The 26,429-nt window shown below is 50.5% G+C and overlaps 2 protein-coding genes across 2 annotated transcripts in view; one reads left to right on the forward strand and one right to left on the reverse strand.

Moving 5' to 3' along the window:
* The window catches only part of MAFG (MAF bZIP transcription factor G), a 61,767-nt gene extending 61,632 nt beyond the window's left edge, over positions 1–135 (reverse strand). The window contains exon 1 of the mRNA XM_056550694.1: positions 2–135. The gene's annotated coding sequence lies outside the window, so the exon portion shown is untranslated. The remainder of the gene's footprint in view (position 1) is intronic.
* P4HB (prolyl 4-hydroxylase subunit beta) lies at positions 93–26,429 on the forward strand. The gene is made up of 11 exons (XM_056550689.1): positions 93–325; positions 15,178–15,384; positions 15,574–15,707; positions 18,136–18,276; positions 20,273–20,377; positions 21,127–21,252; positions 21,532–21,732; positions 24,264–24,384; positions 24,472–24,653; positions 25,195–25,278; positions 25,508–26,429. The coding sequence occupies exons 1-11, from the start codon at positions 187–189 to the stop codon at positions 25,583–25,585; spliced, it is 1,518 nt and encodes a 505-aa protein (XP_056406664.1). The 5' UTR covers positions 93–186; the 3' UTR covers positions 25,586–26,429.

Below are 26,429 nucleotides of genomic sequence, written 5' to 3' on the forward strand. Positions count from 1 at the left end.
CCTCAGGAGTCCCGCGGTTGAGTGACGCGCCGCTCAGCCAATCACGGCGCTTCCCGCCCACTGACGTCCTACGTCCTGTCCAGCAGCCCAGTCACAGCGCACCACGAGCCGCTGAGCCGGTGATATAAAGCGCATGCGCGGACAGCGGGGCCCTCACAGCGCCACGTCCCGTACACCTGAGCCGTCATGTTGCGCTCCGTAGCTCTCGTTATCCTCGTCGCCTTCCTGGTCCGGGCCGACATCCCCGAGGAGAACGACGTGTTGGTGCTGAAGAAGGACACGTTTGACAAGGCGCTGGAGAATGACTTCTTGATGGTGGAGTTCTGTGAGTGAGGGGGGGGCACCGGGGCTCTGTGTACCGGGGTGAGGGGAGACGGCGGCGGGTATACGGGGAACAGGTTTATATCGGTATAAGTCATTCCGCTGGGGGGCGCCCTAAGAATTCGGGCACACCTGGTGGGGTGGGGGGGATACACGCAGGACTGCATCCTGGCATAGACGGGCAGCGGCCGCAGCCAATCACGGGAGGTTATTCTCATCTTCAGCCAATCAGCAAGTGGTGGGCGGGGCCGAAAGTTTGGTTGACGTGTACTTAGTAGTGGAGACATGTCAGTGTGAGGTCTGGACTTTCTACTGCGGAGCTGACACTTCAGAGCGCCCCCTATAGGGAACCTGCAGGGCTGACGCTTCAGAGCGCCCCCTATAGGGAACCTGCGGAGCTGACACTTCAGAGCGCCCCCTATAGGGAACCTGCGGAGCTGACACTTCAGAGCGCCACCTATAGGGAACCTGCAGGGCTGACTCTTCAGAGCGCCACCTATAGGGAACCTGCAGAGGTGAGGGAGGAGCGTGCCCCCTATAGGGAACCTGCAGAGATGAGGGAGGAGCGTGCCCCCTATAGGGAACCTGCAGAGATGAGGGAGGAGTGTGCCCCCTATAGGGAACCTGCAGAGATGAGGGAGGAGTGTGCCCCCTATAGGGAACCTGCAGAGATGAGGGAGGAGTGTGCCCCCTATAGGGAACCTGCAGAGATGAGGGAGGAGTGTGCCCCCTATAGGGAACCTGCAGAGATGAGGGAGGAGTGTGCCCCCTATAGGGAACCTGCAGAGGTGACACTTCAGAGCGCCCCCTATAGGGAACCTGCAGGGCTGACACTTCAGAGCGCCCCCTATAGGGAACCTGCAGGGCTGACACTTCAGAGCGCCCCCTATAGGGAACCTGCAGGGCTGACACTTCAGAGCGCCCCCTATAGGGAACCTGCAGGGCTGACACTTCAGAGCGCCCCCTATAGGGAACCTGCAGGGCTGACACTTCAGAGCGCCCCCTATAGGGAACCTGCAGGGCTGACCCTTCAGAGCGCCCCCTATAGGGAACCTGCAGGGCTGACCCTTCAGAGCGCCCCCTATAGGGAACCTGCAGGGCTGACCCTTCAGAGCGCCCCCTATAGGGAACCTGCAGGGCTGACCCTTCAGAGCGCCCCCTATAGGGAACCTGCAGGGCTGACCCTTCAGAGCGCCCCCTATAGGGAACCTGCAGGGCTGACCCTTCAGAGCGCCCCCTATAGGGAACCTGCAGGGCTGACCCTTCAGAGCGCCCCCTATAGGGAACCTGCAGGGCTGACCCTTCAGAGCGCCCCCTATAGGGAACCTGCAGGGCTGACCCTTCAGAGCGCCCCCTATAGGGAACCTGCAGGGCTGACCCTTCAGAGCGCCCCCTATAGGGAACCTGCAGGGCTGACCCTTCAGAGCGCCCCCTATAGGGAACCTGCAGGGCTGACCCTTCAGAGCGCCCCCTATAGGGAACCTGCAGGGCTGACCCTTCAGAGCGCCCCCTATAGGGAACCTGCAGGGCTGACCCTTCAGAGCGCCCCCTATAGGGAACCTGCAGGGCTGACCCTTCAGAGCGCCCCCTATAGGGAACCTGCAGGGCTGACCCTTCAGAGCGCCCCCTATAGGGAACCTGCAGGGCTGACCCTTCAGAGCGCCCCCTATAGGGAACCTGCAGGGCTGACCCTTCAGAGCGCCCCCTATAGGGAACCTGCAGGGCTGACCCTTCAGAGCGCCCCCTATAGGGAACCTGCAGGGCTGACCCTTCAGAGCGCCCCCTATAGGGAACCTGCAGGGCTGACCCTTCAGAGCGCCCCCTATAGGGAACCTGCAGGGCTGACCCTTCAGAGCGCCCCCTATAGGGAACCTGCAGGGCTGACCCTTCAGAGCGCCCCCTATAGGGAACCTGCAGGGCTGACCCTTCAGAGCGCCCCCTATAGGGAACCTGCAGGGCTGACCCTTCAGAGCGCCCCCTATAGGGAACCTGCAGGGCTGACCCTTCAGAGCGCCCCCTATAGGGAACCTGCAGGGCTGACCCTTCAGAGCGCCCCCTATAGGGAACCTGCAGGGCTGACCCTTCAGAGCGCCCCCTATAGGGAACCTGCAGGGCTGACCCTTCAGAGCGCCCCCTATAGGGAACCTGCAGGGCTGACCCTTCAGAGCGCCCCCTATAGGGAACCTGCAGGGCTGACCCTTCAGAGCGCCCCCTATAGGGAACCTGCAGGGCTGACCCTTCAGAGCGCCCCCTATAGGGAACCTGCAGGGCTGACCCTTCAGAGCGCCCCCTATAGGGAACCTGCAGGGCTGACCCTTCAGAGCGCCCCCTATAGGGAACCTGCAGGGCTGACCCTTCAGAGCGCCCCCTATAGGGAACCTGCAGGGCTGACCCTTCAGAGCGCCCCCTATAGGGAACCTGCAGGGCTGACCCTTCAGAGCGCCCCCTATAGGGAACCTGCAGGGCTGACCCTTCAGAGCGCCCCCTATAGGGAACCTGCAGGGCTGACCCTTCAGAGCGCCCCCTATAGGGAACCTGCAGGGCTGACCCTTCAGAGCGCCCCCTATAGGGAACCTGCAGGGCTGACCCTTCAGAGCGCCCCCTATAGGGAACCTGCAGGGGTGAGGGAGGAGTGTGCCCCCTATAGGGAACCTGCAGAGGTGAGGGAGGAGTGTGCCCCCTATAGGGAACCTGCAGAGGTGAGGGAGGAGTGTGCCCCCTATAGGGAACCTGCAGAGGTGAGGGAGGAGTGTGCCCCCTATAGGGAACCTGCAGAGGTGAGGGAGGAGTGTGCCCCCTATAGGGAACCTGCAGAGGTGAGGGAGGAGTGTGCCCCCTATAGGGAACCTGCAGAGGTGAGGGAGGAGTGTGCCCCCTATAGGGAACCTGCAGAGGTGAGGGAGGAGTGTGCCCCCTATAGGGAACCTGCAGAGGTGAGGGAGGAGTGTGCCCCCTATAGGGAACCTGCAGAGGTGAGGGAGGAGTGTGCCCCCTATAGGGAACCTGCAGAGGTGAGGGAGGAGTGTGCCCCCTATAGGGAACCTGCAGAGGTGAGGGAGGAGTGTGCCCCCTATAGGGAACCTGCAGAGGTGAGGGAGGAGTGTGCCCCCTATAGGGAACCTGCAGAGGTGAGGGAGGAGTGTGCCCCCTATAGGGAACCTGCAGAGGTGAGGGAGGAGTGTGCCCCCTATAGGGAACCTGCAGAGGTGAGGGAGGAGTGTGCCCCCTATAGGGAACCTGCAGAGGTGAGGGAGGAGTGTGCCCCCTATAGGGAACCTGCAGAGGTGAGGGAGGAGTGTGCCCCCTATAGGGAACCTGCAGAGGTGAGGGAGGAGTGTGCCCCCTATAGGGAACCTGCAGAGGTGAGGGAGGAGTGTGCCCCCTATAGGGAACCTGCAGAGGTGAGGGAGGAGTGTGCCCCCTATAGGGAACCTGCAGAGGTGAGGGAGGAGTGTGCCCCCTATAGGGAACCTGCAGAGGTGAGGGAGGAGCGTGCCCCCTATAGGGAACCTGCAGAGGTGAGGGAGGAGCGTGCCCCCTATAGGGAACCTGCAGAGGTGAGGGAGGAGCGTGCCCCCTATAGGGAACCTGCAGAGGTGACACTTCAGAGCGTGCCCCCTATAGGGAACCTGCAGGGCTGACACTTCAGAGCGTGCCCCCTATAGGGAACCTGCAGGGCTGACACTTCAGAGCGCCCCCTATAGGGAACCTGCAGGGCTGACACTTCAGAGCGCCCCCTATAGGGAACCTGCAGGGCTGACACTTCAGAGCGCCCCCTATAGGGAACCTGCAGGGCTGACACTTCAGAGCGCCCCCTATAGGGAACCTGCAGGGCTGACCCTTCAGAGCGCCCCCTATAGGGAACCTGCAGGGCTGACCCTTCAGAGCGCCCCCTATAGGGAACCTGCAGGGCTGACCCTTCAGAGCGCCCCCTATAGGGAACCTGCAGGGCTGACCCTTCAGAGCGCCCCCTATAGGGAACCTGCAGGGCTGACCCTTCAGAGCGCCCCCTATAGGGAACCTGCAGGGCTGACCCTTCAGAGCGCCCCCTATAGGGAACCTGCAGGGCTGACCCTTCAGAGCGCCCCCTATAGGGAACCTGCAGGGCTGACCCTTCAGAGCGCCCCCTATAGGGAACCTGCAGGGCTGACCCTTCAGAGCGCCCCCTATAGGGAACCTGCAGGGCTGACCCTTCAGAGCGCCCCCTATAGGGAACCTGCAGGGCTGACCCTTCAGAGCGCCCCCTATAGGGAACCTGCAGGGCTGACCCTTCAGAGCGCCCCCTATAGGGAACCTGCAGGGCTGACCCTTCAGAGCGCCCCCTATAGGGAACCTGCAGGGCTGACCCTTCAGAGCGCCCCCTATAGGGAACCTGCAGGGCTGACCCTTCAGAGCGCCCCCTATAGGGAACCTGCAGGGCTGACCCTTCAGAGCGCCCCCTATAGGGAACCTGCAGGGCTGACCCTTCAGAGCGCCCCCTATAGGGAACCTGCAGGGCTGACCCTTCAGAGCGCCCCCTATAGGGAACCTGCAGGGCTGACCCTTCAGAGCGCCCCCTATAGGGAACCTGCAGGGCTGACCCTTCAGAGCGCCCCCTATAGGGAACCTGCAGGGCTGACCCTTCAGAGCGCCCCCTATAGGGAACCTGCAGGGCTGACCCTTCAGAGCGCCCCCTATAGGGAACCTGCAGGGCTGACCCTTCAGAGCGCCCCCTATAGGGAACCTGCAGGGCTGACCCTTCAGAGCGCCCCCTATAGGGAACCTGCAGGGCTGACCCTTCAGAGCGCCCCCTATAGGGAACCTGCAGGGCTGACCCTTCAGAGCGCCCCCTATAGGGAACCTGCAGGGCTGACCCTTCAGAGCGCCCCCTATAGGGAACCTGCAGGGCTGACCCTTCAGAGCGCCCCCTATAGGGAACCTGCAGGGCTGACCCTTCAGAGCGCCCCCTATAGGGAACCTGCAGGGCTGACCCTTCAGAGCGCCCCCTATAGGGAACCTGCAGGGCTGACCCTTCAGAGCGCCCCCTATAGGGAACCTGCAGGGCTGACCCTTCAGAGCGCCCCCTATAGGGAACCTGCAGGGCTGACCCTTCAGAGCGCCCCCTATAGGGAACCTGCAGGGCTGACCCTTCAGAGCGCCCCCTATAGGGAACCTGCAGGGCTGACCCTTCAGAGCGCCCCCTATAGGGAACCTGCAGGGCTGACCCTTCAGAGCGCCCCCTATAGGGAACCTGCAGGGCTGACCCTTCAGAGCGCCCCCTATAGGGAACCTGCAGGGCTGACCCTTCAGAGCGCCCCCTATAGGGAACCTGCAGGGCTGACCCTTCAGAGCGCCCCCTATAGGGAACCTGCAGGGCTGACCCTTCAGAGCGCCCCCTATAGGGAACCTGCAGGGCTGACCCTTCAGAGCGCCCCCTATAGGGAACCTGCAGGGCTGACCCTTCAGAGCGCCCCCTATAGGGAACCTGCAGGGCTGACCCTTCAGAGCGCCCCCTATAGGGAACCTGCAGGGCTGACCCTTCAGAGCGCCCCCTATAGGGAACCTGCAGGGCTGACCCTTCAGAGCGCCCCCTATAGGGAACCTGCAGGGCTGACCCTTCAGAGCGCCCCCTATAGGGAACCTGCAGGGCTGACCGGGCAGGAGCTGCCCCCTATAGGGAACCTGCAGAGGTGAGGGAGGAGTGTGCCCCCTATAGGGAACCTGCAGAGGTGAGGGAGGAGTGTGCCCCCTATAGGGAACCTGCAGAGGTGAGGGAGGAGTGTGCCCCCTATAGGGAACCTGCAGAGGTGAGGGAGGAGTGTGCCCCCTATAGGGAACCTGCAGAGGTGAGGGAGGAGTGTGCCCCCTATAGGGAACCTGCAGAGGTGAGGGAGGAGTGTGCCCCCTATAGGGAACCTGCAGAGGTGAGGGAGGAGTGTGCCCCCTATAGGGAACCTGCAGAGGTGAGGGAGGAGTGTGCCCCCTATAGGGAACCTGCAGAGGTGAGGGAGGAGTGTGCCCCCTATAGGGAACCTGCAGAGGTGAGGGAGGAGTGTGCCCCCTATAGGGAACCTGCAGAGGTGAGGGAGGAGTGTGCCCCCTATAGGGAACCTGCAGAGGTGAGGGAGGAGTGTGCCCCCTATAGGGAACCTGCAGAGGTGAGGGAGGAGTGTGCCCCCTATAGGGAACCTGCAGAGGTGAGGGAGGAGTGTGCCCCCTATAGGGAACCTGCAGAGGTGAGGGAGGAGTGTGCCCCCTATAGGGAACCTGCAGAGGTGAGGGAGGAGTGTGCCCCCCTATAGGGAACCTGCAGAGGTGAGGGAGGAGTGTGCCCCCTATAGGGAACCTGCAGAGGTGAGGGAGGAGTGTGCCCCCTATAGGGAACCTGCAGAGGTGAGGGAGGAGTGTGCCCCCTATAGGGAACCTGCAGAGGTGAGGGAGGAGTGTGCCCCCTATAGGGAACCTGCAGAGGTGAGGGAGGAGTGTGCCCCCTATAGGGAACCTGCAGAGGTGAGGGAGGAGTGTGCCCCCTATAGGGAACCTGCAGAGGTGAGGGAGGAGTGTGCCCCCTATAGGGAACCTGCAGAGGTGAGGGAGGAGTGTGCCCCCTATAGGGAACCTGCAGAGGTGAGGGAGGAGTGTGCCCCCTATAGGGAACCTGCAGAGGTGAGGGAGGAGTGTGCCCCCTATAGGGAACCTGCAGAGGTGAGGGAGGAGTGTGCCCCCTATAGGGAACCTGCAGAGGTGAGGGAGGAGTGTGCCCCCTATAGGGAACCTGCAGAGGTGAGGGAGGAGTGTGCCCCCTATAGGAACCTGCAGAGGTGAGGGAGGAGTGTGCCCCCTATAGGGAACCTGCAGAGGTGAGGGAGGAGTGTGCCCCCTATAGGGAACCTGCAGAGGTGAGGGAGGTGTGTGCCCCCTATAGGGAACCTGCAGAGGTGAGGGAGGAGTGTGCCCCCTATAGGGAACCTGCAGAGGTGAGGGAGGAGTGTGCCCCCTATAGGGAACCTGCAGAGGTGAGGGAGGAGTGTGCCCCCTATAGGGAACCTGCAGAGGTGAGGGAGGAGTGTGCCCCCTATAGGGAACCTGCAGAGGTGAGGGAGGAGTGTGCCCCCTATAGGGAACCTGCAGAGGTGAGGGAGGAGTGTGCCCCCTATAGGGAACCTGCAGAGGTGAGGGAGGAGTGTGCCCCCTATAGGGAACCTGCAGAGGTGAGGGAGGAGTGTGCCCCCTATAGGGAACCTGCAGAGGTGAGGGAGGAGTGTGCCCCCTATAGGGAACCTGCAGAGGTGAGGGAGGAGCGTGCCCCCTATAGGGAACCTGCAGAGGTGAGGGAGGAGCGTGCCCCCCTATAGGGAACCTGCAGAGGTGAGGGAGGAGCGTGCCCCCTATAGGGAACCTGCAGAGGTGAGGGAGGAGCGTGCCCCCTATAGGGAACCTGCAGAGGTGAGGGAGGAGCGTGCCCCCTATAGGGAACCTGCAGAGGTGAGGGAGGAGCGTGCCCCCTATAGGGAACCTGCAGAGGTGAGGGAGGAGCGTGCCCCCTATAGGGAACCTGCAGAGGTGAGGGAGGAGCGTGCCCCCTATAGGGAACCTGCAGAGGTGAGGGAGGAGCGTGCCCCCTATAGGGAACCTGCAGAGGTGAGGGAGGAGCGTGCCCCCTATAGGGAACCTGCAGAGGTGAGGGAGGAGTGTGCCCCCTATAGGGAACCTGCAGAGGTGAGGGAGGAGTGTGCCCCCTATAGGGAACCTGCAGAGGTGAGGGAGGAGTGTGCCCCCTATAGGGAACCTGCAGAGGTGAGGGAGGAGTGTGCCCCCTATAGGGAACCTGCAGAGGTGAGGGAGGAGTGTGCCCCCTATAGGGAACCTGCAGAGGTGAGGGAGGAGTGTGCCCCCTATAGGGAACCTGCAGAGGTGAGGGAGGAGTGTGCCCCCTATAGGGAACCTGCAGAGGTGAGGGAGGAGTGTGCCCCCTATAGGGAACCTGCAGAGGTGAGGGAGGAGTGTGCCCCCTATAGGGAACCTGCAGAGGTGAGGGAGGAGTGTGCCCCCTATAGGGAACCTGCAGAGGTGAGGGAGGAGTGTGCCCCCTATAGGGAACCTGCAGAGGTGAGGGAGGAGTGTGCCCCCTATAGGGAACCTGCAGAGGTGAGGGAGGAGTGTGCCCCCTACAGGGAACCTGCAGAGGTGAGGGAGGAGTGTGCCCCCTACAGGGAACCTGCAGAGGTGACACTTCAGAGCGCCCCCTATAGGGAACCTGCAGGGCTGACACTTCAGAGCGCCCCCTATAGGAAACCTGCAGGGCTGACACTTCAGAGCGCCCCCTATAGGAAACCTGCAGGGCTGACACTTCAGAGTGCCCCCTATAGGAAACCTGCAGGGCTGACACTTCAGAGTGCCCCCTATAGGGAACCTGCAGAGATGAGGGAGGAGTGTGCCCCCTACAGGGAACCTGCAGAGGTGAGGGAGGAGTGTGCCCCCTACAGGGAACCTGCAGAGGTGAGGGAGGAGTGTGCCCCCTACAGGGAACCTGCAGAGGTGAGGGAGGAGTGTGCCCCCTACAGGGAACCTGCAGAGGTGAGGGAGGAGTGTGCCCCCTACAGGGAACCTGCAGAGGTGAGGGAGGAGTGTGCCCCCTATAGGGAACCTGCGGAGGTGAGGGAGGAGTGTGCCCCCTATAGGGAACCTGCGGAGGTGAGGGAGGAGTGTGCCCCCTATAGGGAACCTGCGGAGGTGAGGGAGGAGTGTGCCCCCTATAGGGAACCTGAAGAGCTCACACTTCAGAGCGCCCCCTATAGGGAACCTGAAGAGCTGACACTTCAGAGCCCCCTATAGGGAACCTGAAGAGCTGACACTTCAGAGCGCCCCCTATAGGGAACCTGCAGAGGTGAGGGAGGAGTGTGCCCCCTATAGGAAACCTGCAGAGGTGAGGGAGGAGTGTGCCCCCTATAGGAAACCTGAAGGGCTGACACTTCAGAGCGCCCCCTATAGGGAACCTGCAGAGATGAGGGAGGAGTGTGCCCCCTTATAGGGAACCTGCAGGGCTGAGGGAGGAGCAGCCCCTATAGGGAACATGCAGAGCTGACCCCTCAGGAATGAGACCTCCCACTATAGGGATGAGCCTCACTCCTTTGATTGTTGAGGTTCTGGCTGCTGTTTACCCATAAATGTAATTCCTCCACATGACCCAACAGGGAACCCCCCCCCTTAAGTAAATATGGATGTCTGTGTACAGTTGGGGGGGGGGGGTGGGGGGGGAAATAACTCTGCACTGTCTCGCTCACAATCACCCAAGGTCTGACCAATCACGATGATGACAGAACATTATGTCGTCACTTAATAAAATCAGAATAAACCCGTCCATCGTGTAACCACCAAGTAGTTGTCTCTACACACGAAGCAATAGGGGGGGGGAGCAGCACCTGTAGGAATACTCCAATGTACGGTGTGAATCAGTCAGGAGCCACCATTTATACAGCAAAAAGGATCTCGCCACAGCGTACGTATAAAGGAAGAAAATTCTAGTGACTTATTCCATAAAGTGTTGCAAAACTACAACTTCCAGCATGCCCGGACAGCCGAAGGCTGTCCGGGCATGCTGGGAGTTGTAGATTTGAAACTGCTAGAGGCTCCCTGGTTGGGGAAACACTGATGGAAATAATCAGTGCAGTATGTGTTGTGCTGTGATTGGCCAGAGAAGTAAGGGAGGAATTATCTGTGTGTGTACTGCTGGCATACAGCTTTGCTCTTTGTCTAATGTTGCAGAACTGCTTCTAACAGGATCTACACCTGGCGCCTGGGCCATGACTTGATGGCAGGTCGGGTATTGTCATTGTTCCTCGTACACAATGGGGGAGATTTATCAAAACCTGTCCGGAGGAAAAGTTGCCAATAGCAACCGGATTTTTGAGATCCTGAAGCGATCTGGTTGCTATGGGCAACTGGACAAACTTTCCTCTTCACAGGTTTTGATAAATCTCCCCAATGACTCTTCATTTTGACTCTTTATTTTCAGGAAACCATCCCTATACCTGGCAAATCTATCCAGGTTGGGAGTATAGGTCGATGTTCGGTTGCTACACGATGACTTTATTGCAGTACAGTTCCCGTATCAGCTTTTGATAAAAAAAAGGATTCCTCATAACTGGACTAAACTGTATCGCAACGTGTGTACAAATTTCAACCCATATACGGTTAAAAAAATTTACCGTATGAATGACGAATTATATCCGGTTGCATCAGTTTTTAAGAAAAACATAAACGTCTAACTTTTCACTCCATTTTGAATAAAGTTTTACTTGTTTGATTGAGATTCCAAGAAAAAAAACTGTACAAAGTCAAAAACCGTATGGAACAATATGCACATACGGTTCCCATCGACTTCCATGTTAAAAAAAACTTTTACGGTTTAATAGTTTTTTTTTTTTTCACCCAGACCAAAAAGCGTGGTAGTCTACGGTTTTGGGTGCGAGTTAACAAAAAGGACAAAACTGTATAGGATGCAAAACGGACTAAACCGGATGATGCATTTGACATACGGTTTACAATGTTAAGTCAATGCGTACGGTTTTCTATACGGTTCCGTACGGTTTTTAACTTGAAACTGTATAGGGGAACTGTATAGCAAAAACTTGGTGTGCGAGCACGCTGATCATGGAATAACGCAGAGCAGTAGTTGACCCCCTTTAAATATTGGGGTCAGGTAATTGCACAGTTTTCCTAGGTATAGTCCTAGTCTGCAATGTCCTGAAGAAAACACAGGAGTATGGTGGGTGCGCACACTAGGGATCGACCGATTATCGGCCAATAATCACTATTTTGGGCATTATCGGTATCGGCAATTACCTTGCCGATAATGCACCACGGCCAGGCCCCATTGCCTCCCACATCCCCGGTTTTATAATTACCTGTTGCCGGGGTCCATGCTACTTCTGGCTCCTGCTGCGTCCTGCGTTACACTGTGTGCAATGGCGACTGACATGACGTCACCATCACTGCGCACAGTGACAGCTCAGGAGGACGGAGCCAGATGTAGAGTGGACCCCGGGAACGGGTAATTATAAAACCGGGGATGGGGAGGCAGTGGGGCGGTAGGGGGACGTGAAGCAGTGCAGCGGTGGGGGGAGCGGTGCGGGCAAGAGGGGGGGAGGGGCGGTGGCGGTGAATAAGACTCGGGACCCCCGAACAGGCAGGGGGAGAGAAGCGGGTGGTGGCGGCGGTCTATGGCACCGCAAAAGCCGCAGCAGTTCATTGATTTAAAACGCCCGCTTTAAATCAATGATCTGCAGCGGTGTCGCGGGGGGATAAGATAACTTATACCGGAATATCTGTATAAGTTACCTGCTATCGGCCCTAACCTCCACCGATTATCGGTATCGGCCCTAAAAAACGATATCGGTCGATCCCTAGCGCACACACCATGAAGCTTTTTATTCAGTGGATAGATGGTGAGTACTGGCTGCTATCAGCAGCTGGGACTTGCCAATAATTGTTGCCATTGATGGTCACCATTACGTCACATCTGCCATTAACCTTTCAATGTGGAAATCAATGCTGATCGCTGCATCTAAAAAGCTGGAATGACTGTTGCTGGTGGGTTCAGAACTCCCACTGGACCCCCGTAGTGAGATTTTTGGGGTCTACTGGCGTCTCTTTACCCCCTAACTGCAGCTTGTTGCTCTTCCCATATAAGCAGATCGCTGATCAGTATATCGTTGTACAGAGGAAGCAATTGGCCATTATAAGGATTCTTTCTCCTATGGAGGCTTAAAGATCTGTTATTCCCCTACCCTATCCAGATTGGGGATAGGTGTCTGAGGGCGGTCCGAATGCTGGGATCCTCCCCATATTTAGAAAGTAGTCCTTTTTGTATGGTCTGTCTCAGGCAAGGCTGTACAAGCTGATCCCTGATAGTTCTGATCAGTACATGAAATCAAAATTATGCTTAATGTGGGGATCAACCGATTATCGGTTTAGCCGATATTATCGGACGATGTTCATGATTTTGGACATTATCAGTATCGGCAATTACTTGCTGATATGCCGATAATGCCGCCGCTGCCCCATTGCCTCCCCCATCGCCGGTTTTATAATTGCCTGGGCCCAGGGTCTGCGCTACTTCTGGCTCCTGCGACGTTCTGCGCACAGTGACCACTCAGGATGCCTCCAGAAGTAGCGCGGACCCCAGCCCCTGGGAACAGAAAATTATAAAACCGGGGATGGGGCAGTGGTGGCTGGACTCCAGGACAGGCAGGGGGAGGGCGGGCGGCAGTGGTGGTCTCTGGAACCGCAAAAGCCGCTGCAGTTAATTGATTTAAAGCGCCAGTTTTAAATCATTGATCTGCAACTGCTTCTGTGGGGGGGGGGGGGGGGGGGTGATAGCCGATACCTTGGCCAATAACTTATACAGATATTCCGGTATATCAGCCTGAAAGGTCACAGATTATCGGTATCTGCCCTAAAAAATCTATCGGACGATCCCTATTAGAATGGTACCCTAAGTGTGTATAAAAATGGTCTTAAAAGTATAAATGGGCTTCCCCCTCCCCCCCATAATAATAAAATGGTTGAAATTGCCCCCCCTGACCGCCACGGCCATTCAGGAGTATGGAGCATTACAGCAAGGCTGCTGATTGGCTACAACAGTCATTTGACATCTGGGTTCTGACTGAAGAAATCCGATTCTGAATACTGGAGAACAGGGGATCGGTGTAGGAACTTTGACAGAGATGATGCACAAAGGGGACAGTAATGGCTGTGACACATGGGGGGGGGGGGGGAAGGGACAGTGACACATTGGAGAAGATGAGGGGACAGTAATGATGGTGACACGTAGCATAGAGGAAGGGACACTTAAGAGAAATATGAGATGAGGGGACAGTAATGGCTGTGACACACATGGGGTGGGACACTAATGACAGTGACACATTGGAGAAGATGTGGGGACAGTAATGATAGTGACGCGTAGCATAGAGGAAGGGACACTTAAGACAAATGTGAGATGAGGGGAAAGTAATTACTGACACACAGGGAATAAGGGGACAGTGATTGAGACGGACACACGGATGGAGATGACTGTAATTGATTGCAGCATCTTGAGTAGTTTCCAGAGTTGGTCCTCCAGTTGTTGCAAAACTACAACTCCCAGCATGCCCAGACAGCCTTTGGCTGTCTGGGCATGCTGGGAGTTGTAGTTTTGCAATAGCTGGAGGCACACTGGTTGTGAAAAACTGAGGTAAATCAGCCCAGGATGTGATGTGGTGTTTGCCCAGAGAAGTAAGGGAGGAATTATCGGTGCGTGTACTGCTGGCTATCATCTTAGCTATGGTGTGTGCTGGGAGTTGTAGTTTTGGATCAACTCTGGGAAACACTAAAGATGCTGCAATCAATTGCGATTATGACATCTAAAGTGTTTGGAGGAAGTAAAGATCAATGGAATCGACTAGTCTCGTCCTTTTTACCCAGATGTACAGCAGTGAGGGGGAGACACGGACCCCATTAACCAATTGCTGATACTTTAGCCCCCTATAACACGAGCACTATTTGTGGCGCGGTGATGCGAGTTATGCCCGGTCTCTGAGGGATAGACAAACTTGTTGTGCACAGCTGTCCTGCCTTTTTTTAGGACTGGGCATTAAAATAAAGCCATCTTCTGCAATGTCCGCCCTGTGTAATGCGCCTAATGAGTGTTTAATGTTGGGCACGTCTGGTCCTCTGCCACGGCAGCTTTAACTAAACCATTCATAGGAGGATCTGAGCTCCTCGATCTGTCACTCCCGTCCTATGAAAGTAGATTTAGTGTTTTTATCTAGAATTAGTATTTTTATGTGGAAATATAAAAAATACAAATATAAATTAAACAAATTATATGTAAAAAAAATTATATATAAATTTATAAAATATTAGTTCATTTAATTTATACATACCGTATTTTTCGCCCTATAGGACGCACCGGCGTATAAGACTCACCCAATTTATAGGTGAAAAATCTAAAAAAAGATTTTGAACCCAATAGTGGTTGTCAATCTGCGGACCTCCAGATGTTGCAAAACTACAGCTCCCAGCATGCCCGGACAGCCGTTGGCTGTCCGGGCATGCTGGGAGTTGTAGTTTTGCAACATTTGGAGGTCCGCAGATTGAAGACCACTGCATAGGAGGTAATACTCGCGTGTCCCCGCCGCTCCGGACCCGTCACCACTGCCCTGGCTGTCGCTCAATCGTTGTCGCCGTGTCCTTGCCGCTCGAACGTCTCTTCTGCCGGCCGGGTATCCTCGCTCTCCGTCACCGCCATCACGTCGTTACGCACGCCGATGCACGTACGCGATGACGAGGAAGGAGAGCGCCGGCCATACAGGGGATCCCTGAACGGAGAAGACACAGAGGAGGCAGGTAAGGTCCCTCCCGGTGTCCTGTAAGCACTAACCTGGCTATTCAGTCGGGCTGTTCGGGACTGTTGTGGTGAAATCGCGGCGGTCCCGAACAGCCAAGTTAGTGTCACTTTCCCTTCAGACACGGCGGTCAGCTTTGATCTCCGCGTCTGAAGGCTTAATGCAGGGCATCACCGCAATCGTTGATGTCCTGTATTAGCCGCAGGTCCCGGCCGTTGATGGCCGCAGGGGCCCCCGCGATAGGGGTCTATTTGCCGCATAAGACGCACCAACTTTTTTCCCCCCAGTTTTGGGGAAGAAAGTGCGTCTTATACGGCGAAAAATACGGTACATTTTTTTTTTTATATAACTTTCATTTATATATTATAAAAATATATATAACTTTATTTATATATAAAAATGTAGATATTTTTTATTTTTTTAAAATATATAACTTATTTATAATTTTTCTATATATATTTTTTTTTAACATATCTATCTATTCTCTTAGATGCTCCCTGGTGTGGACACTGCAAGGCGCTCGTTCCAGAATACGAGAAGGCTGCTAAGAAACTAAAAGAGGAAGGTTCAAAAATCCGTTTGGCCAAGGTAGACGCCACGGAAGAATCAGAGTTGGCGCAAGAGTTTGGCGTTCGAGGGTATCCAACCATCAAATTTTTTAAAAATGGAGATAAATCTTCACCTAAAGAGTATTCAGGTAAAGGCCTTGTTCAATTTCTGAATAGCTGGAGCTGTTTCCCAACCAGGGTGCCTCCAGCTGTTGCAAAACTACAACTCCCAGCATGTCCAGACAGCTGGAGGCATCCTAGTTGGCGAGCACTGTGGTGGGAATGGGCTTTACAAGTGTTTTCAGGAATTGGGCATTTAATACCAGTCTTCCTTACAGCTGGCAGGGAGGCGGCCGACATCATCAACTGGCTGAAGAAACGTACCGGTCCGGCTGCTACCACTCTGGCTGACGAAGCTGCTGTGGCCGCATTGATTGAATCCAGTGAAGTTGCGGTTATTGGTTTCTTTAAGGTGAGCTAAATAAAAAAAAATAAAAAAATGTATTCCCTCTGTAATCTGTTCCTGGTTTTAGAAGAAGAAAATTTGACATGTCAAATCTTTATTGATCAGTCTCAGTCCAGACTTCAAGGAAATCTTATCAGTGTGACCAGCACTAATCTCAGTACAGACATGTAGTTCAGGGGTCACTGACAAATACTGAACTGGTCCCGTTCCTTGCTGTGCTTCTCCCACAATCTTCTGGCGTATCTATTGTTCTTGGGCTGACGTGGAGCGCAGTGACGTCACCGCTGCTAGCAGACAACGGCAGCAATGATGTCACTAAGCTCTGCCCATGTTTCAAGTCAGCCACGGAATGGGAAATGCAGCGTGAGGACCACAGCATGGAACAGGACCAGGTAAGTATCGTTGTAGTCTGTACCTGTCTTAAAGGGTTACTCCGCTCCCAGCATCCGCAAAATTCCACCTAACACCGGAACACTGAGTTCCTAGACTCTGTGTGCGGCCTTCAGTGTTCAGGTCCACCCCCTCGTGACGTCACGGCCTGCCCCATCAATGGTCTATGGGAAGGGGGTGCGACGGCCGTCATGCCCCCTCCCATAGATTTGCATTGAGGGGGCAGGATGTGGCATCATATGACGGAACGAGGTGGCGGGTGTGAACACTGAAGGCCGCACACCGCATCCAGGAACTCAATGTTCCGGTGTGAGGTGGAATTTTGTGGAAGCTGGGGAGCGGAGTACCCCTTTAAAGCTATGTTTACATCGGTGTTCGAAGCTCTGTTATGGAGCGCCATTAGCTGATATTGGCTGCAGTGGATAGAAGATCCTGCTCAAGTCTTGAAAAATAACAGAACCCTGATGGACCCTATTCAGAGGGTGCGGGGCCTGTTGGGATCCGGTGGTAATTGTGACACCCTCCATCCCACCACGGTTATCGGCTGCTCTTCTGAGCTCTAGAACAGAACTTCATGATGCTGATGTGACTGATGCCTTAGTTCTTAAAGGAGCTTTTACTTTTGCAGTAGTTGCTGATTAATCATTCGTGACAACTTAAAATTGTTGCAGGTTTTTACTAAGCCACTCCCATTAAAGCTTGCTTAGATGTAAGCTATTAACTGGAGATGAGCGAACTTACAGTAAATTCGATTCGTCACCAACTTCTCAGCTCAGCAGTTGATGACTTTTCCTGCATAAATTCAGCTTTCAGGTGCTCCGGTTGGCTAGAAAAGGTGGATACAGTCCTAGGAAAGAGTCCTAGGACTGTATCCACCTTTTCCAGCCCACGGGAGCACCTGAAAGCTGAACTAATTTATGCAGGATAAGTCATCAACTGCCGAGCCGAGAAGTTCGTGACGAATCGAATTTACTGTAAGTTCGCTCATCTCTACTATTAACCTATATCCTTTTTGATAAATGTGAAGTAAATCATCTGTTTTCCTAATCCTGTACAACACCTTTTAAGACTATATTTAGAGATGAGCGAATTTACAGTAAACTCGATTCGTCAAGAACTTCTCGGCTCGGCAGTTGATGACTTTATCCTGCATAAATTAGTTCAGCTTTCAGGTGCTCCGATGGACTGGAAAAGATGGATACAGTCCTAGGAGACTCTTTCCTAGGACTGTATCCACCTTTTCTAGCCCACCGGAGCACCGGAAAGCTGAACTAATTTATGCAGGAAAAGTCATAAACTGCCGAGCCGAGAAGTTCGTGACGAATCAAATTTACTGTAAATTCGCTCATCTCTAAATATATTGGCCAGGTTTCCAGCCCCTCTTACATGTAGGCTTACCAGAGGGAGAACTTTTTTTTTTTTTTTTTCTGCCGGAGGGATAACTTTTGCCTACCTCTAAGGACCCTTTAACACTACAGAACTTTCTCGGCTGACTTTCTGCTGCAGAAAGTTTGGACCCCAGACTCGGAGCTTTTTCTGCAGAATGATTTGAGGTGGTCACTTTTTCTGCATTGTATAAAGATGTAGACTGCCTGCACAGTACACCGCAGTATATCCTCAGAGTTCAGCCACTTATTACCTATCTCAGTGTTTCCCAACCAGGGTGCCTCCAGCTGTTGCAAAACTACAACTCCCAGCATGCCCAGACAGCCGAAGGCTGTCTGGGCATGCTGGGAGTTGTAGTTTTGCAACAGCTAGAGGCACCCTGGTTGGGAAAACGTTACCTATCCTGTGGTCAAGTCAGGGGGTCTGACTTTCCAGATTCCCCTCAATCACGAGGACAGAGGCCCCTTATTCCTACACCAGTCATTCTGCTGACCCCAATTGTAAGTGGTCAGATTCTAATGCTGTGGATAGGAAAGTTTTTTTTTTACATTTTGAGAACCAATTTAGAGAATGGCACATTAGGGATATTGAAAGTGAGATGTGTGTTTTTTTTTTATTTCATTTTCATTTTTATTTTTTTTTCTCTAATTTCCCACAGGACGAAACATCTGACCTAGCCAAGATGTTCCTGCAGGCAGCAGAGGCTGTGGATGACATTCCATTTGGGATCACGTCAAGTGAGGCGGCATTCTCAAAGTATGAAGTTCAGAAGGACAATGAGGCCGTCCTCTTCAAGAAGGTATTAACTTTCAATTACTACAAATAGTTGGCCTAATGTTGTCTTGGAGAATTCTGCTGATCTGTTCACATGCGTGTCCGGATCTACTATAAACAGCTTCAGTACACAACAGCCCACACTTACTATTGCAAACCCGATATGTTTTGTCGGGTTGTGCGCCAGATTCTGGTGCATTGCGCCAGAAATTGTCTGCGCCAGAATGGAAGAAAAACCCGGCTAAGGCTGCATTCACATTTCGTTTTTGCAGGTCCCGTTTCTGTACAAAAGTCTACAAACCTGGACTGAAACGTATGCAACCGTATATGCCTCCTCACATTTTTAAACTGTATACAGTTTGAAAACTGATGCCCGTTTGCATAAGTTTTAATAAGTTTTCCTTGAAGGAAACTTAGTTTTGTTTGTTAATTTCTTGTTTGTTAACATTTTAAATAAAGTTCGTTTTTTTAATTGAATTTCCCCAAAAAATGAGACCGCATTGTGAAAACCGGATGTAACTGTACGCACATAGTTACTGGAGATGAGTGAACTTACAGTAAATTTGATTCGTCACGAACTTCTCGGCTCGGCAGTTGATGACTTATCCTGTATAAATTAAATCAGCTTTCAGGTGCTCCCGTGGGCTGGAAAAGGTGGATACAGTCCTAAGACTTTCATAGGACACCATCCACCTTTTCCAGCCCACCGGAGCACCTGAAGGCTGAACTAATTTATGCAGGATAAGTCATCAACTGCCGAGCCGAGAAGTTCGTGACGAATCGAATTTACTGTAAGTTCACTCATCTCTAACGGTTACCATAGAACTCCCATTTTAAAATAACCATATATGGGTTGTATCCGGCTTTTCACCGGGACACACAACCGTAGTAGACTATGGTTTTTGTGTACAGGTAAAAACAGTATAAACAGGTAAATGATGCAAAACGTACACAACCTGATGCTACGGTTGGCATACCACTTACAATGAAGTGTCTATAGATACGGTTCGATACATTTATTTTATTTTTTTCCTGGATACAGGAACCTGAAAAAGGGGAAAGGGGGTGTGGTCACCAAAAAGGGGCCTGTTCCTGACATTTTCTCAAAAACCCAACATATTTACTAAGGTTTCCATGGAAAATGTGGTGGATTTCAGCTGATAAAAACCCTACAGATCAGAGGATGTGTTAAAAAAATAAAAATAAACACTTAGTATCTGAGAGCCAACATGTGAACAGCAGCTGAGATTTTGTACATACCGGATCTGTTCTCCGGGGCTTGCTTAATGCTTTTAGACTGTTTGCTTCTAAGAACTTACCAGGAAATGTGAGAAGGGGGTGTTCTGTGTTTCATCTGAACTGCCCCTGGCACATCTCCAGGTTAGATCAATGTATGACAGGACATTAGGCAACTGAATGGCATTGTCTGTCTCCTTGTGACCTATGGGCAGTGTATGCAAAGGCTATTTAATACTGGCACTTTAAAGTTTTCTAGTATAATTAAGAATGTAGGTAACCCTGTTAGATAAGCATCCCTTGTCTGTCTTTCCAGAACTACTTGGTTTAGTCCCAGCTTACTTTTCCTTACATCTGGTTAAAAATCAATCCCCCACCAAAGACGCCAGTCACAAAGTAATATACAAAATGTTACAAATCTTTGTAAAAACCTCTGTTAAAGGGGACATGGTAAGAAATGAGGCACACGGGTTACAAGCACAGAAGACTGGCGAATGGTAGCAGTTCACACATTATTGTAACCAATACGTGTCGACCACAGCAAAAAAGATATCCAAGGAACCATGTGAAGAAGCTATAGCTGGACAAAACGACAAAGATAATATGTAAATATGGAGATGCTTTGCTACAAAGAAACACGAGAGGCAAAAACAAAGTGTATACCTGCCATGCGTGCTGTCTAAAACCACACCCGACGTACATTTCTCACTAAGGCTTCATCAGGGGGTTAAGTCAGTTGCTGCTTATACTAGTGAACTTGAAACAATTAATTCTCTTCCTTACAGTTCGATGAAGGAAGGAACAACTATGATGGGGAACTAACAAAGGAAAGCTTCCTAAACTTCTTAAGATCTAACCAGCTGCCTTTGGTCATTGAGTTTACTGAACAGGTAAGAGAAACATGACCCTGCACTAAAGTATATTGGGAGACAACTGAGCTCTGTGGCTGCAGTCAGGGCCTCATGGCCGCTGAATAGTTTTGCTAATGTTGGTGGTGGGGCCCAGGCATAATATTTTTAAAATATAAAAATTTTTATTTATTCTATAAAAATGTAATGTACACACTTAAAAACATTGTCATTAAAAATACAATTCATTGAAACATACAGTATCATTTCTATCCCTACCAAATTCCCAAATCTGTCCTTTCAATGTGAAGGAAAGTGTGTGTGTGTGTGTGTGTTAAAATAAAATATTATAATAGATGAGCGAACTTACAGTAAATTCGATTCATCACGAACTTCTCGGCTCAACAGTTGATGACTTATCCTGCGTAAATTGGTTCAGCCTTCAGGTGCTTCTGTGGGCTGGAAAAGGTGGATACAGTCCTAGGAAAGTCTTCTAGGACTGTATCCACCTTTTCCGGAGCACCTGAAAGCTGAACTAATTTATGCAGGAAAAGTCATCAACTCCCGAGCCGAGAAGTTCATAACGAATCGAATTTACTGTAAGTTAGCTCAGCTCGAATTATAATGTATATAAAATATTATAATTAAAAATGTGTATAAAATATTAATAAAAATGTGTATAAAATATTATTAAATATTTTTATACATTTTTAATTATAACTTAGAATTTAAAATGTATATAATATTAGAATTTAAAATGTGTAAAATAAAAATTTTTCTAAAATGTTTAGACAGCACCAAAGATCTTCGGTGGGGAGATTAAGACACACATTCTGCAGTTCCTGCCAAAGAGTCTGCCTGACTACCAAGACAAACTGGACAACTTTAAGAAAGCAGCTGAAAGCTTCAAGGGAAAGGTAAGCATTGGTGTAGTTGTAGACAAAGGTGTTGCAAGACTACAACGTCCAGCAACTATCCAGGGTGCCTCCAGCTGTTGCAAAACTACAACTCCCAGCATGCCCGGACAGCCAAAGGCTGTCCGGGCATGCTGGGAGTTGTAGTTTTGCAACAGCTGGATGCATACCTGTTGGGGAAGCACTGCATTAAATGGAGTGATGGCCAATCCAGCTGGAGACACAGGGCAAACATAGTAATCTAGTTGTGCAATTAACAGCTGCAGTTTCTTTTTCTGCCAGATCCTCTTCATCTTCATAGATAGCGACCACACGGACAACCAACGTATTCTGGAATTTTTCGGATTGAAAAAGGAAGAATGCCCGGCTGTGAGACTGATCACCCTGGAGGAGGAGATGACCAAGTACAAGCCGGAGTCTGATGACCTCTCAGCTGAGAAGATCAAGGATTTCTGTAACCGTTTCTTGGAGGGAAAAGTCAAGGTGCCATCTGTTTGCATTGCCTTAATGCATAAAGTGTTAATCACTTGAGCACTTTGACATGTCAAATTTAAGATCACAGTGACTCTCAGTCCCGAAACCCATTGCTGTAGTGAGTTGGGCATTCTGCACCCCTCTCTGGCTGTCAATCAAATCTGACTCTTTAATTGCTTTAGTCTATGGCACGAATGAGCCGGTGAGAGCTGCCACACTTCCAGCTTATAACTCAATGACTGAGACTCTGTGCAATCTAAATTTCTGACATGTGAATATACTGCCCTTTGCACGCTGGAATTTCCAGTGCAGCAGTCTCCCATTGTTTCCAATGGGATTCTGCTGTACTTGGCATATTGCTGAATTTCTTTGGCAGAAACTTAAATTCCAAACTTTGCTTAACGAACTAAAGGAGTTCTGTAGAGAGATACATGGAGGGAGAGTGTCGGCCGCAGCTTTCTGCAGGGGTCGGAACAGCAGCTTCTGTCAGAATGCCAGGTTCCTGTCCAGGAGATCGTGGGAGTCCCAGCGGTCTTCCTGTCCGACCCCCTGCCAATCTAGAACTTATACCCTATCCTGTTTCACTGCACTACTCCTTTAACCCCTTAAGGACGCAGGACGTAAATGTACGTCCTGGTGAGGTGGTACTTAACGCACCAGGACGTACATTTACGTCCTAAGCATAACCGCGGGCATCGGAGCGATGCCCGTGTCATGCGCGGCTGATCCCGGCTGCTAATCGCAGCCAGGGACCCGCCGGCAATGGCCGACGCCCGCGATCTCGCGGGCGTCCGCCATTAACCCCTCAGGTGCCGGGATCAATACAGATCCCGGCATCTGCGGGAGTTCGCGATTAAAATGAACGATCGGATCGCCCGCAGCGCTGCTGCGGGGATCCGATCATTCATAACGCCGCACGGAGGTCCCCTCACCTTCCTCCGTGCGGCTCCCGGCGTCTCCTGCTCTGGTCTGTGATCGAGCAGACCAGAGCAGAAGATAACCGATAACACTGATCTGTTCTATGTCCTATACATAGAACAGATCAGTATTAGCAATCATGGTATTGCTATGAATAGTCCCCTATGGGGACTATTCAAGTGTAAAAAAAAATGTAAAAGTAAAAAAAAAGTGAAAAATCCCCTCCCCCAATAAAAAAGTAAAACGTCCGTTTTTTCCTATTTTACCCCCAAAAAGCGTAAAAAACATTTTTTATAGACATATTTGGTATCGCCGCGTGCGTAAATGTCCGAACTATTAAAATAAAATGTTAATGATCCCGTACGGTGAACGGCGTGAACGAAAAAAATTTTAAAAAGTCCAAAATTCCTACTTTTTTAATACATTTTATTAAAAAAAATTATAAAAAATTTATTAAGTTTTTTATATGCAAATGTGGTATCAAAAAAAAGTACAGATCATGGCGCATAAAATGAGCCCCCATACCGCCGCTTATACTGAAAAATAAAAAAGTTATAGGTCATCAAAATAAAGGGATTATAAACGTACTAATTTGATTAAAAAGTTTGTGATTTTTTTTAAGCGCAACAATAATATAAAAGTATATAATAATGGGCATCATTTTAATCGTATTGACCCTCAGAATAAAGAACACATGTCATTTTTACCAGAAATTGTACGGCGTGAAAACAAAACCTTCCAAAATTAGCAAAATTGCATTTTTCATTTTAATTTCCCCACAAAAATAGTGTTTTTTGGTTGCGCCATACATTTTATGATATAATGAGTGATGTCATTACAAAGGACAACTGGTCACGCAAAAAATAAGCCCTCATACTAGTCTGTGGATGAAAATATAAAAGAGTTATGATTTTTAGAAGGCGAGGAGGAAAAAATGAAAACGTAAAAATTAAATTGTCTGAGTCCTTAAGGCCAAAATGGGCTGAGTCCTTAAGGGGTTAAGATGTATGTTCTCAGGGTGGAATATCGTGTAGAACTCCATTGCTCTTAATGGGGCCGGCACATGTCTGTCATGGTGTTGACTCATTACAGCAGTACCTGCTGGATTTCTCTAGGGCAGGATATTCTGTAGTGTCCATGTGCTCAATGACTGATATTTAGTGGGCAGAGTGGGTTTTAATGGGCTTTGTAGAATGTGCCAGATAAAGGTTCTGTACACACTTGCAAAAAAAATTATTCTCACAATGCATCAAAGTAAAAAATATGTAATTGTTAGACACTGCTCTTCTCTCTTCTACTGCTCCTGACAAAACAATTGCTTAGCTATGGTAACACTGACGGTATTCTACATAGTATTCCTAATGTCTCATTTCTACCTGTACATACTGTGATGTCAGGATCTGTCTGCTACATGGACACGTATTGCACATGACCTGTAGAAACATAATGCTATTGGTGTAAATGGAAACTATTGGGTATAGGACTGCTGTAGAATGGGTGTAAAGCATAAATGTATTTAAAAAAAAAAAATTCAAATCACTTAATATGCATTGAGAGAATAACAATTTGTTGGCAAAAGTAGACTTGGCTGTTTGGACAACTCATTTTCTCTTCCTACACAGCCCCATCTTATGAGCCAGGAAATCCCTGAGGACTGGGACAAGACCCCTGTCAGGGTATTGGTTGGAAAGAACTTTGAAGAAGTGGCCTTTGATGAGAACAAGAATGTATTTGTTGAGTTCTGTGAGTATAAGGCTAAAATTCCATTCCTGCTCATTTCTGGTTTGCCCAGGAAAGAAAATGATACTGAGTGATGGATCTTCTCTTTAGATGCTCCCTGGTGCGGTCACTGCAAGCAGCTGACACCAATCTGGGACCAGTTGGGGGAGAAGTTCAAGGACCATGAGAACATTGTCATTGCTAAAATGGATTCCACAGCCAATGAAATCGAAGCAGTCAAGATACACAGCTTCCCTACACTAAAATATTTTCCTGCGGGATCAGAGAGGAAGGTAAGTTAAAGGCTGTTTTTTGACTATGCTACTGGGGCTGTAAAGTTGGTGGTCTTGCAATTCTGTGATCTTTGCCCCTTTAAATTTTTAGCAGTATACAAGATGTTTTCTCGGGCCTTTCCCAGCTTGCAGTGTGGCCCATGACATTACATCACTAGTCAGGTGTTGAAAGGGAGCCTGTCTGTGCTTCAATGAGAGCAGTGAAGATGATTCTCCACAGGGCTGCAGGGAATTGTAGTTTAAAGCACAGCACACATGGAAGTGAGCTTAGCTGTGCTGCAAAGGGCGGGGTGATGTGTGGTAGAGAGAAGACTCCTCCCACCTAGAAAAGGGCTCCTGGGGATTGTAGTTGGAAGGAGGGCATAGAAACAGGAAATGGCCACTTGCCACCAACACAAGCACAGATACTTGGAAAGAGTGTCATTACTGTATGAAAGGTAAATAGTAGTGTCACCTTATGTTGGATAATCCCTTTAATCCCACACTTATCTTGGCCACACCACTGATTTATATGGTTTGGCTCATAACCGGTCTGTTCCAGGTGGTCGACTACAATGGGGAGAGAACACTAGATGGCTTTACAAACTTCTTGACAAGTGGTGGACAAGATGTAGCAGCAGATGAGGTAAGATGTCTATTGCAGACTAACTCCACAGCAGCACTTCCCATTTAGGGTGCCTCCAGCTGTTGCAAGACTACAACTCCCAGCATGCCCAGACAGCCAACAGCTGTCTGGGCATGCTGGGAGTTGTAGTTTTGCAACAGCTGGAGGCATACTGATCGGAAAACGCTGCTCCAATTTTAACACGTGTGGTCCCAGTCTCAATATCTATTAACTCTTGCAATGTCTACAGGACCTCGAGGACCTGGATGAGGCAGACGAGCCAGAATTGGATGATGACGAAGATGACCACAAAAAAGACGAATTATAAGGGACAATGAGCTTAAAGTCCACAGCAGCCAGAAGACACTAAGAGTGGATGGAGGGGAGGAAATTAAAAACTTCTAGGAATGTTTTACATTGTCAGAGCTCTGAAAAATCCAGGGAAACTCTTCGTCCCAATCTGTACATTAGGGTCCTTTAAAATTTATGGGGGGGCGGGAGGTGGTATGGGAGCTTCATGACCTAATGTGTTATGGTCTGCAGAGTTTATTTTTCACTGTGATGCGTATATATATGTGTAATTTTCTTTTTTTTTTTTTTACACTTTTCAGTAATTTTTTGCCCTGATGTAAGTTTTGGCACTTGTCGCTTTCTGTATTGTGTTATGTCCTGTTTTACGTTTTATTTTTTAATTGTAAATGTCATAAAACTAAATGAGTGCAAATTTGCATGGCCGGTGACCTGAATAAGGGCTGCCCCCTCCTCTCCCATCACAGCCACTCTTAATTAGAATTGGGGGGGTCCCTAATTAGAGCTTTATATGCAGTAATGTCTCCCCCCAGTTCAGCACCTTTTCCATGCTGCCCTTTAATAGTCTGTGGGTATCTTGTGGCAGCTTTCAGTATTTGATGCAGTGTGAGGTCCTCCCTGATATAGGTGCCCACCGGATGCAGCCCCCACCCTTCCCCTCATCAACACTGGTACTTTAATACATTTAATGCCATTTGTGTTTTTGTCCTAAGGGACTACAGCCTCTGAGATTGCAACATATGACACTTTTTTTTGTTTTTTTGTCACTAGAGGTATGAAACGTCTGATCCCGAAAAGCATTCCATCATATTTAAGTTTGGGCGTGTTGGCCAAATAAAATAAAAAAAACATTTTAATAAAAA

The sequence above is a fragment of the Hyla sarda genome, chromosome 13, assembly GCF_029499605.1.
Source record: "Hyla sarda isolate aHylSar1 chromosome 13, aHylSar1.hap1, whole genome shotgun sequence".
NCBI classification, from domain to species: domain Eukaryota; kingdom Metazoa; phylum Chordata; class Amphibia; order Anura; family Hylidae; genus Hyla; species Hyla sarda.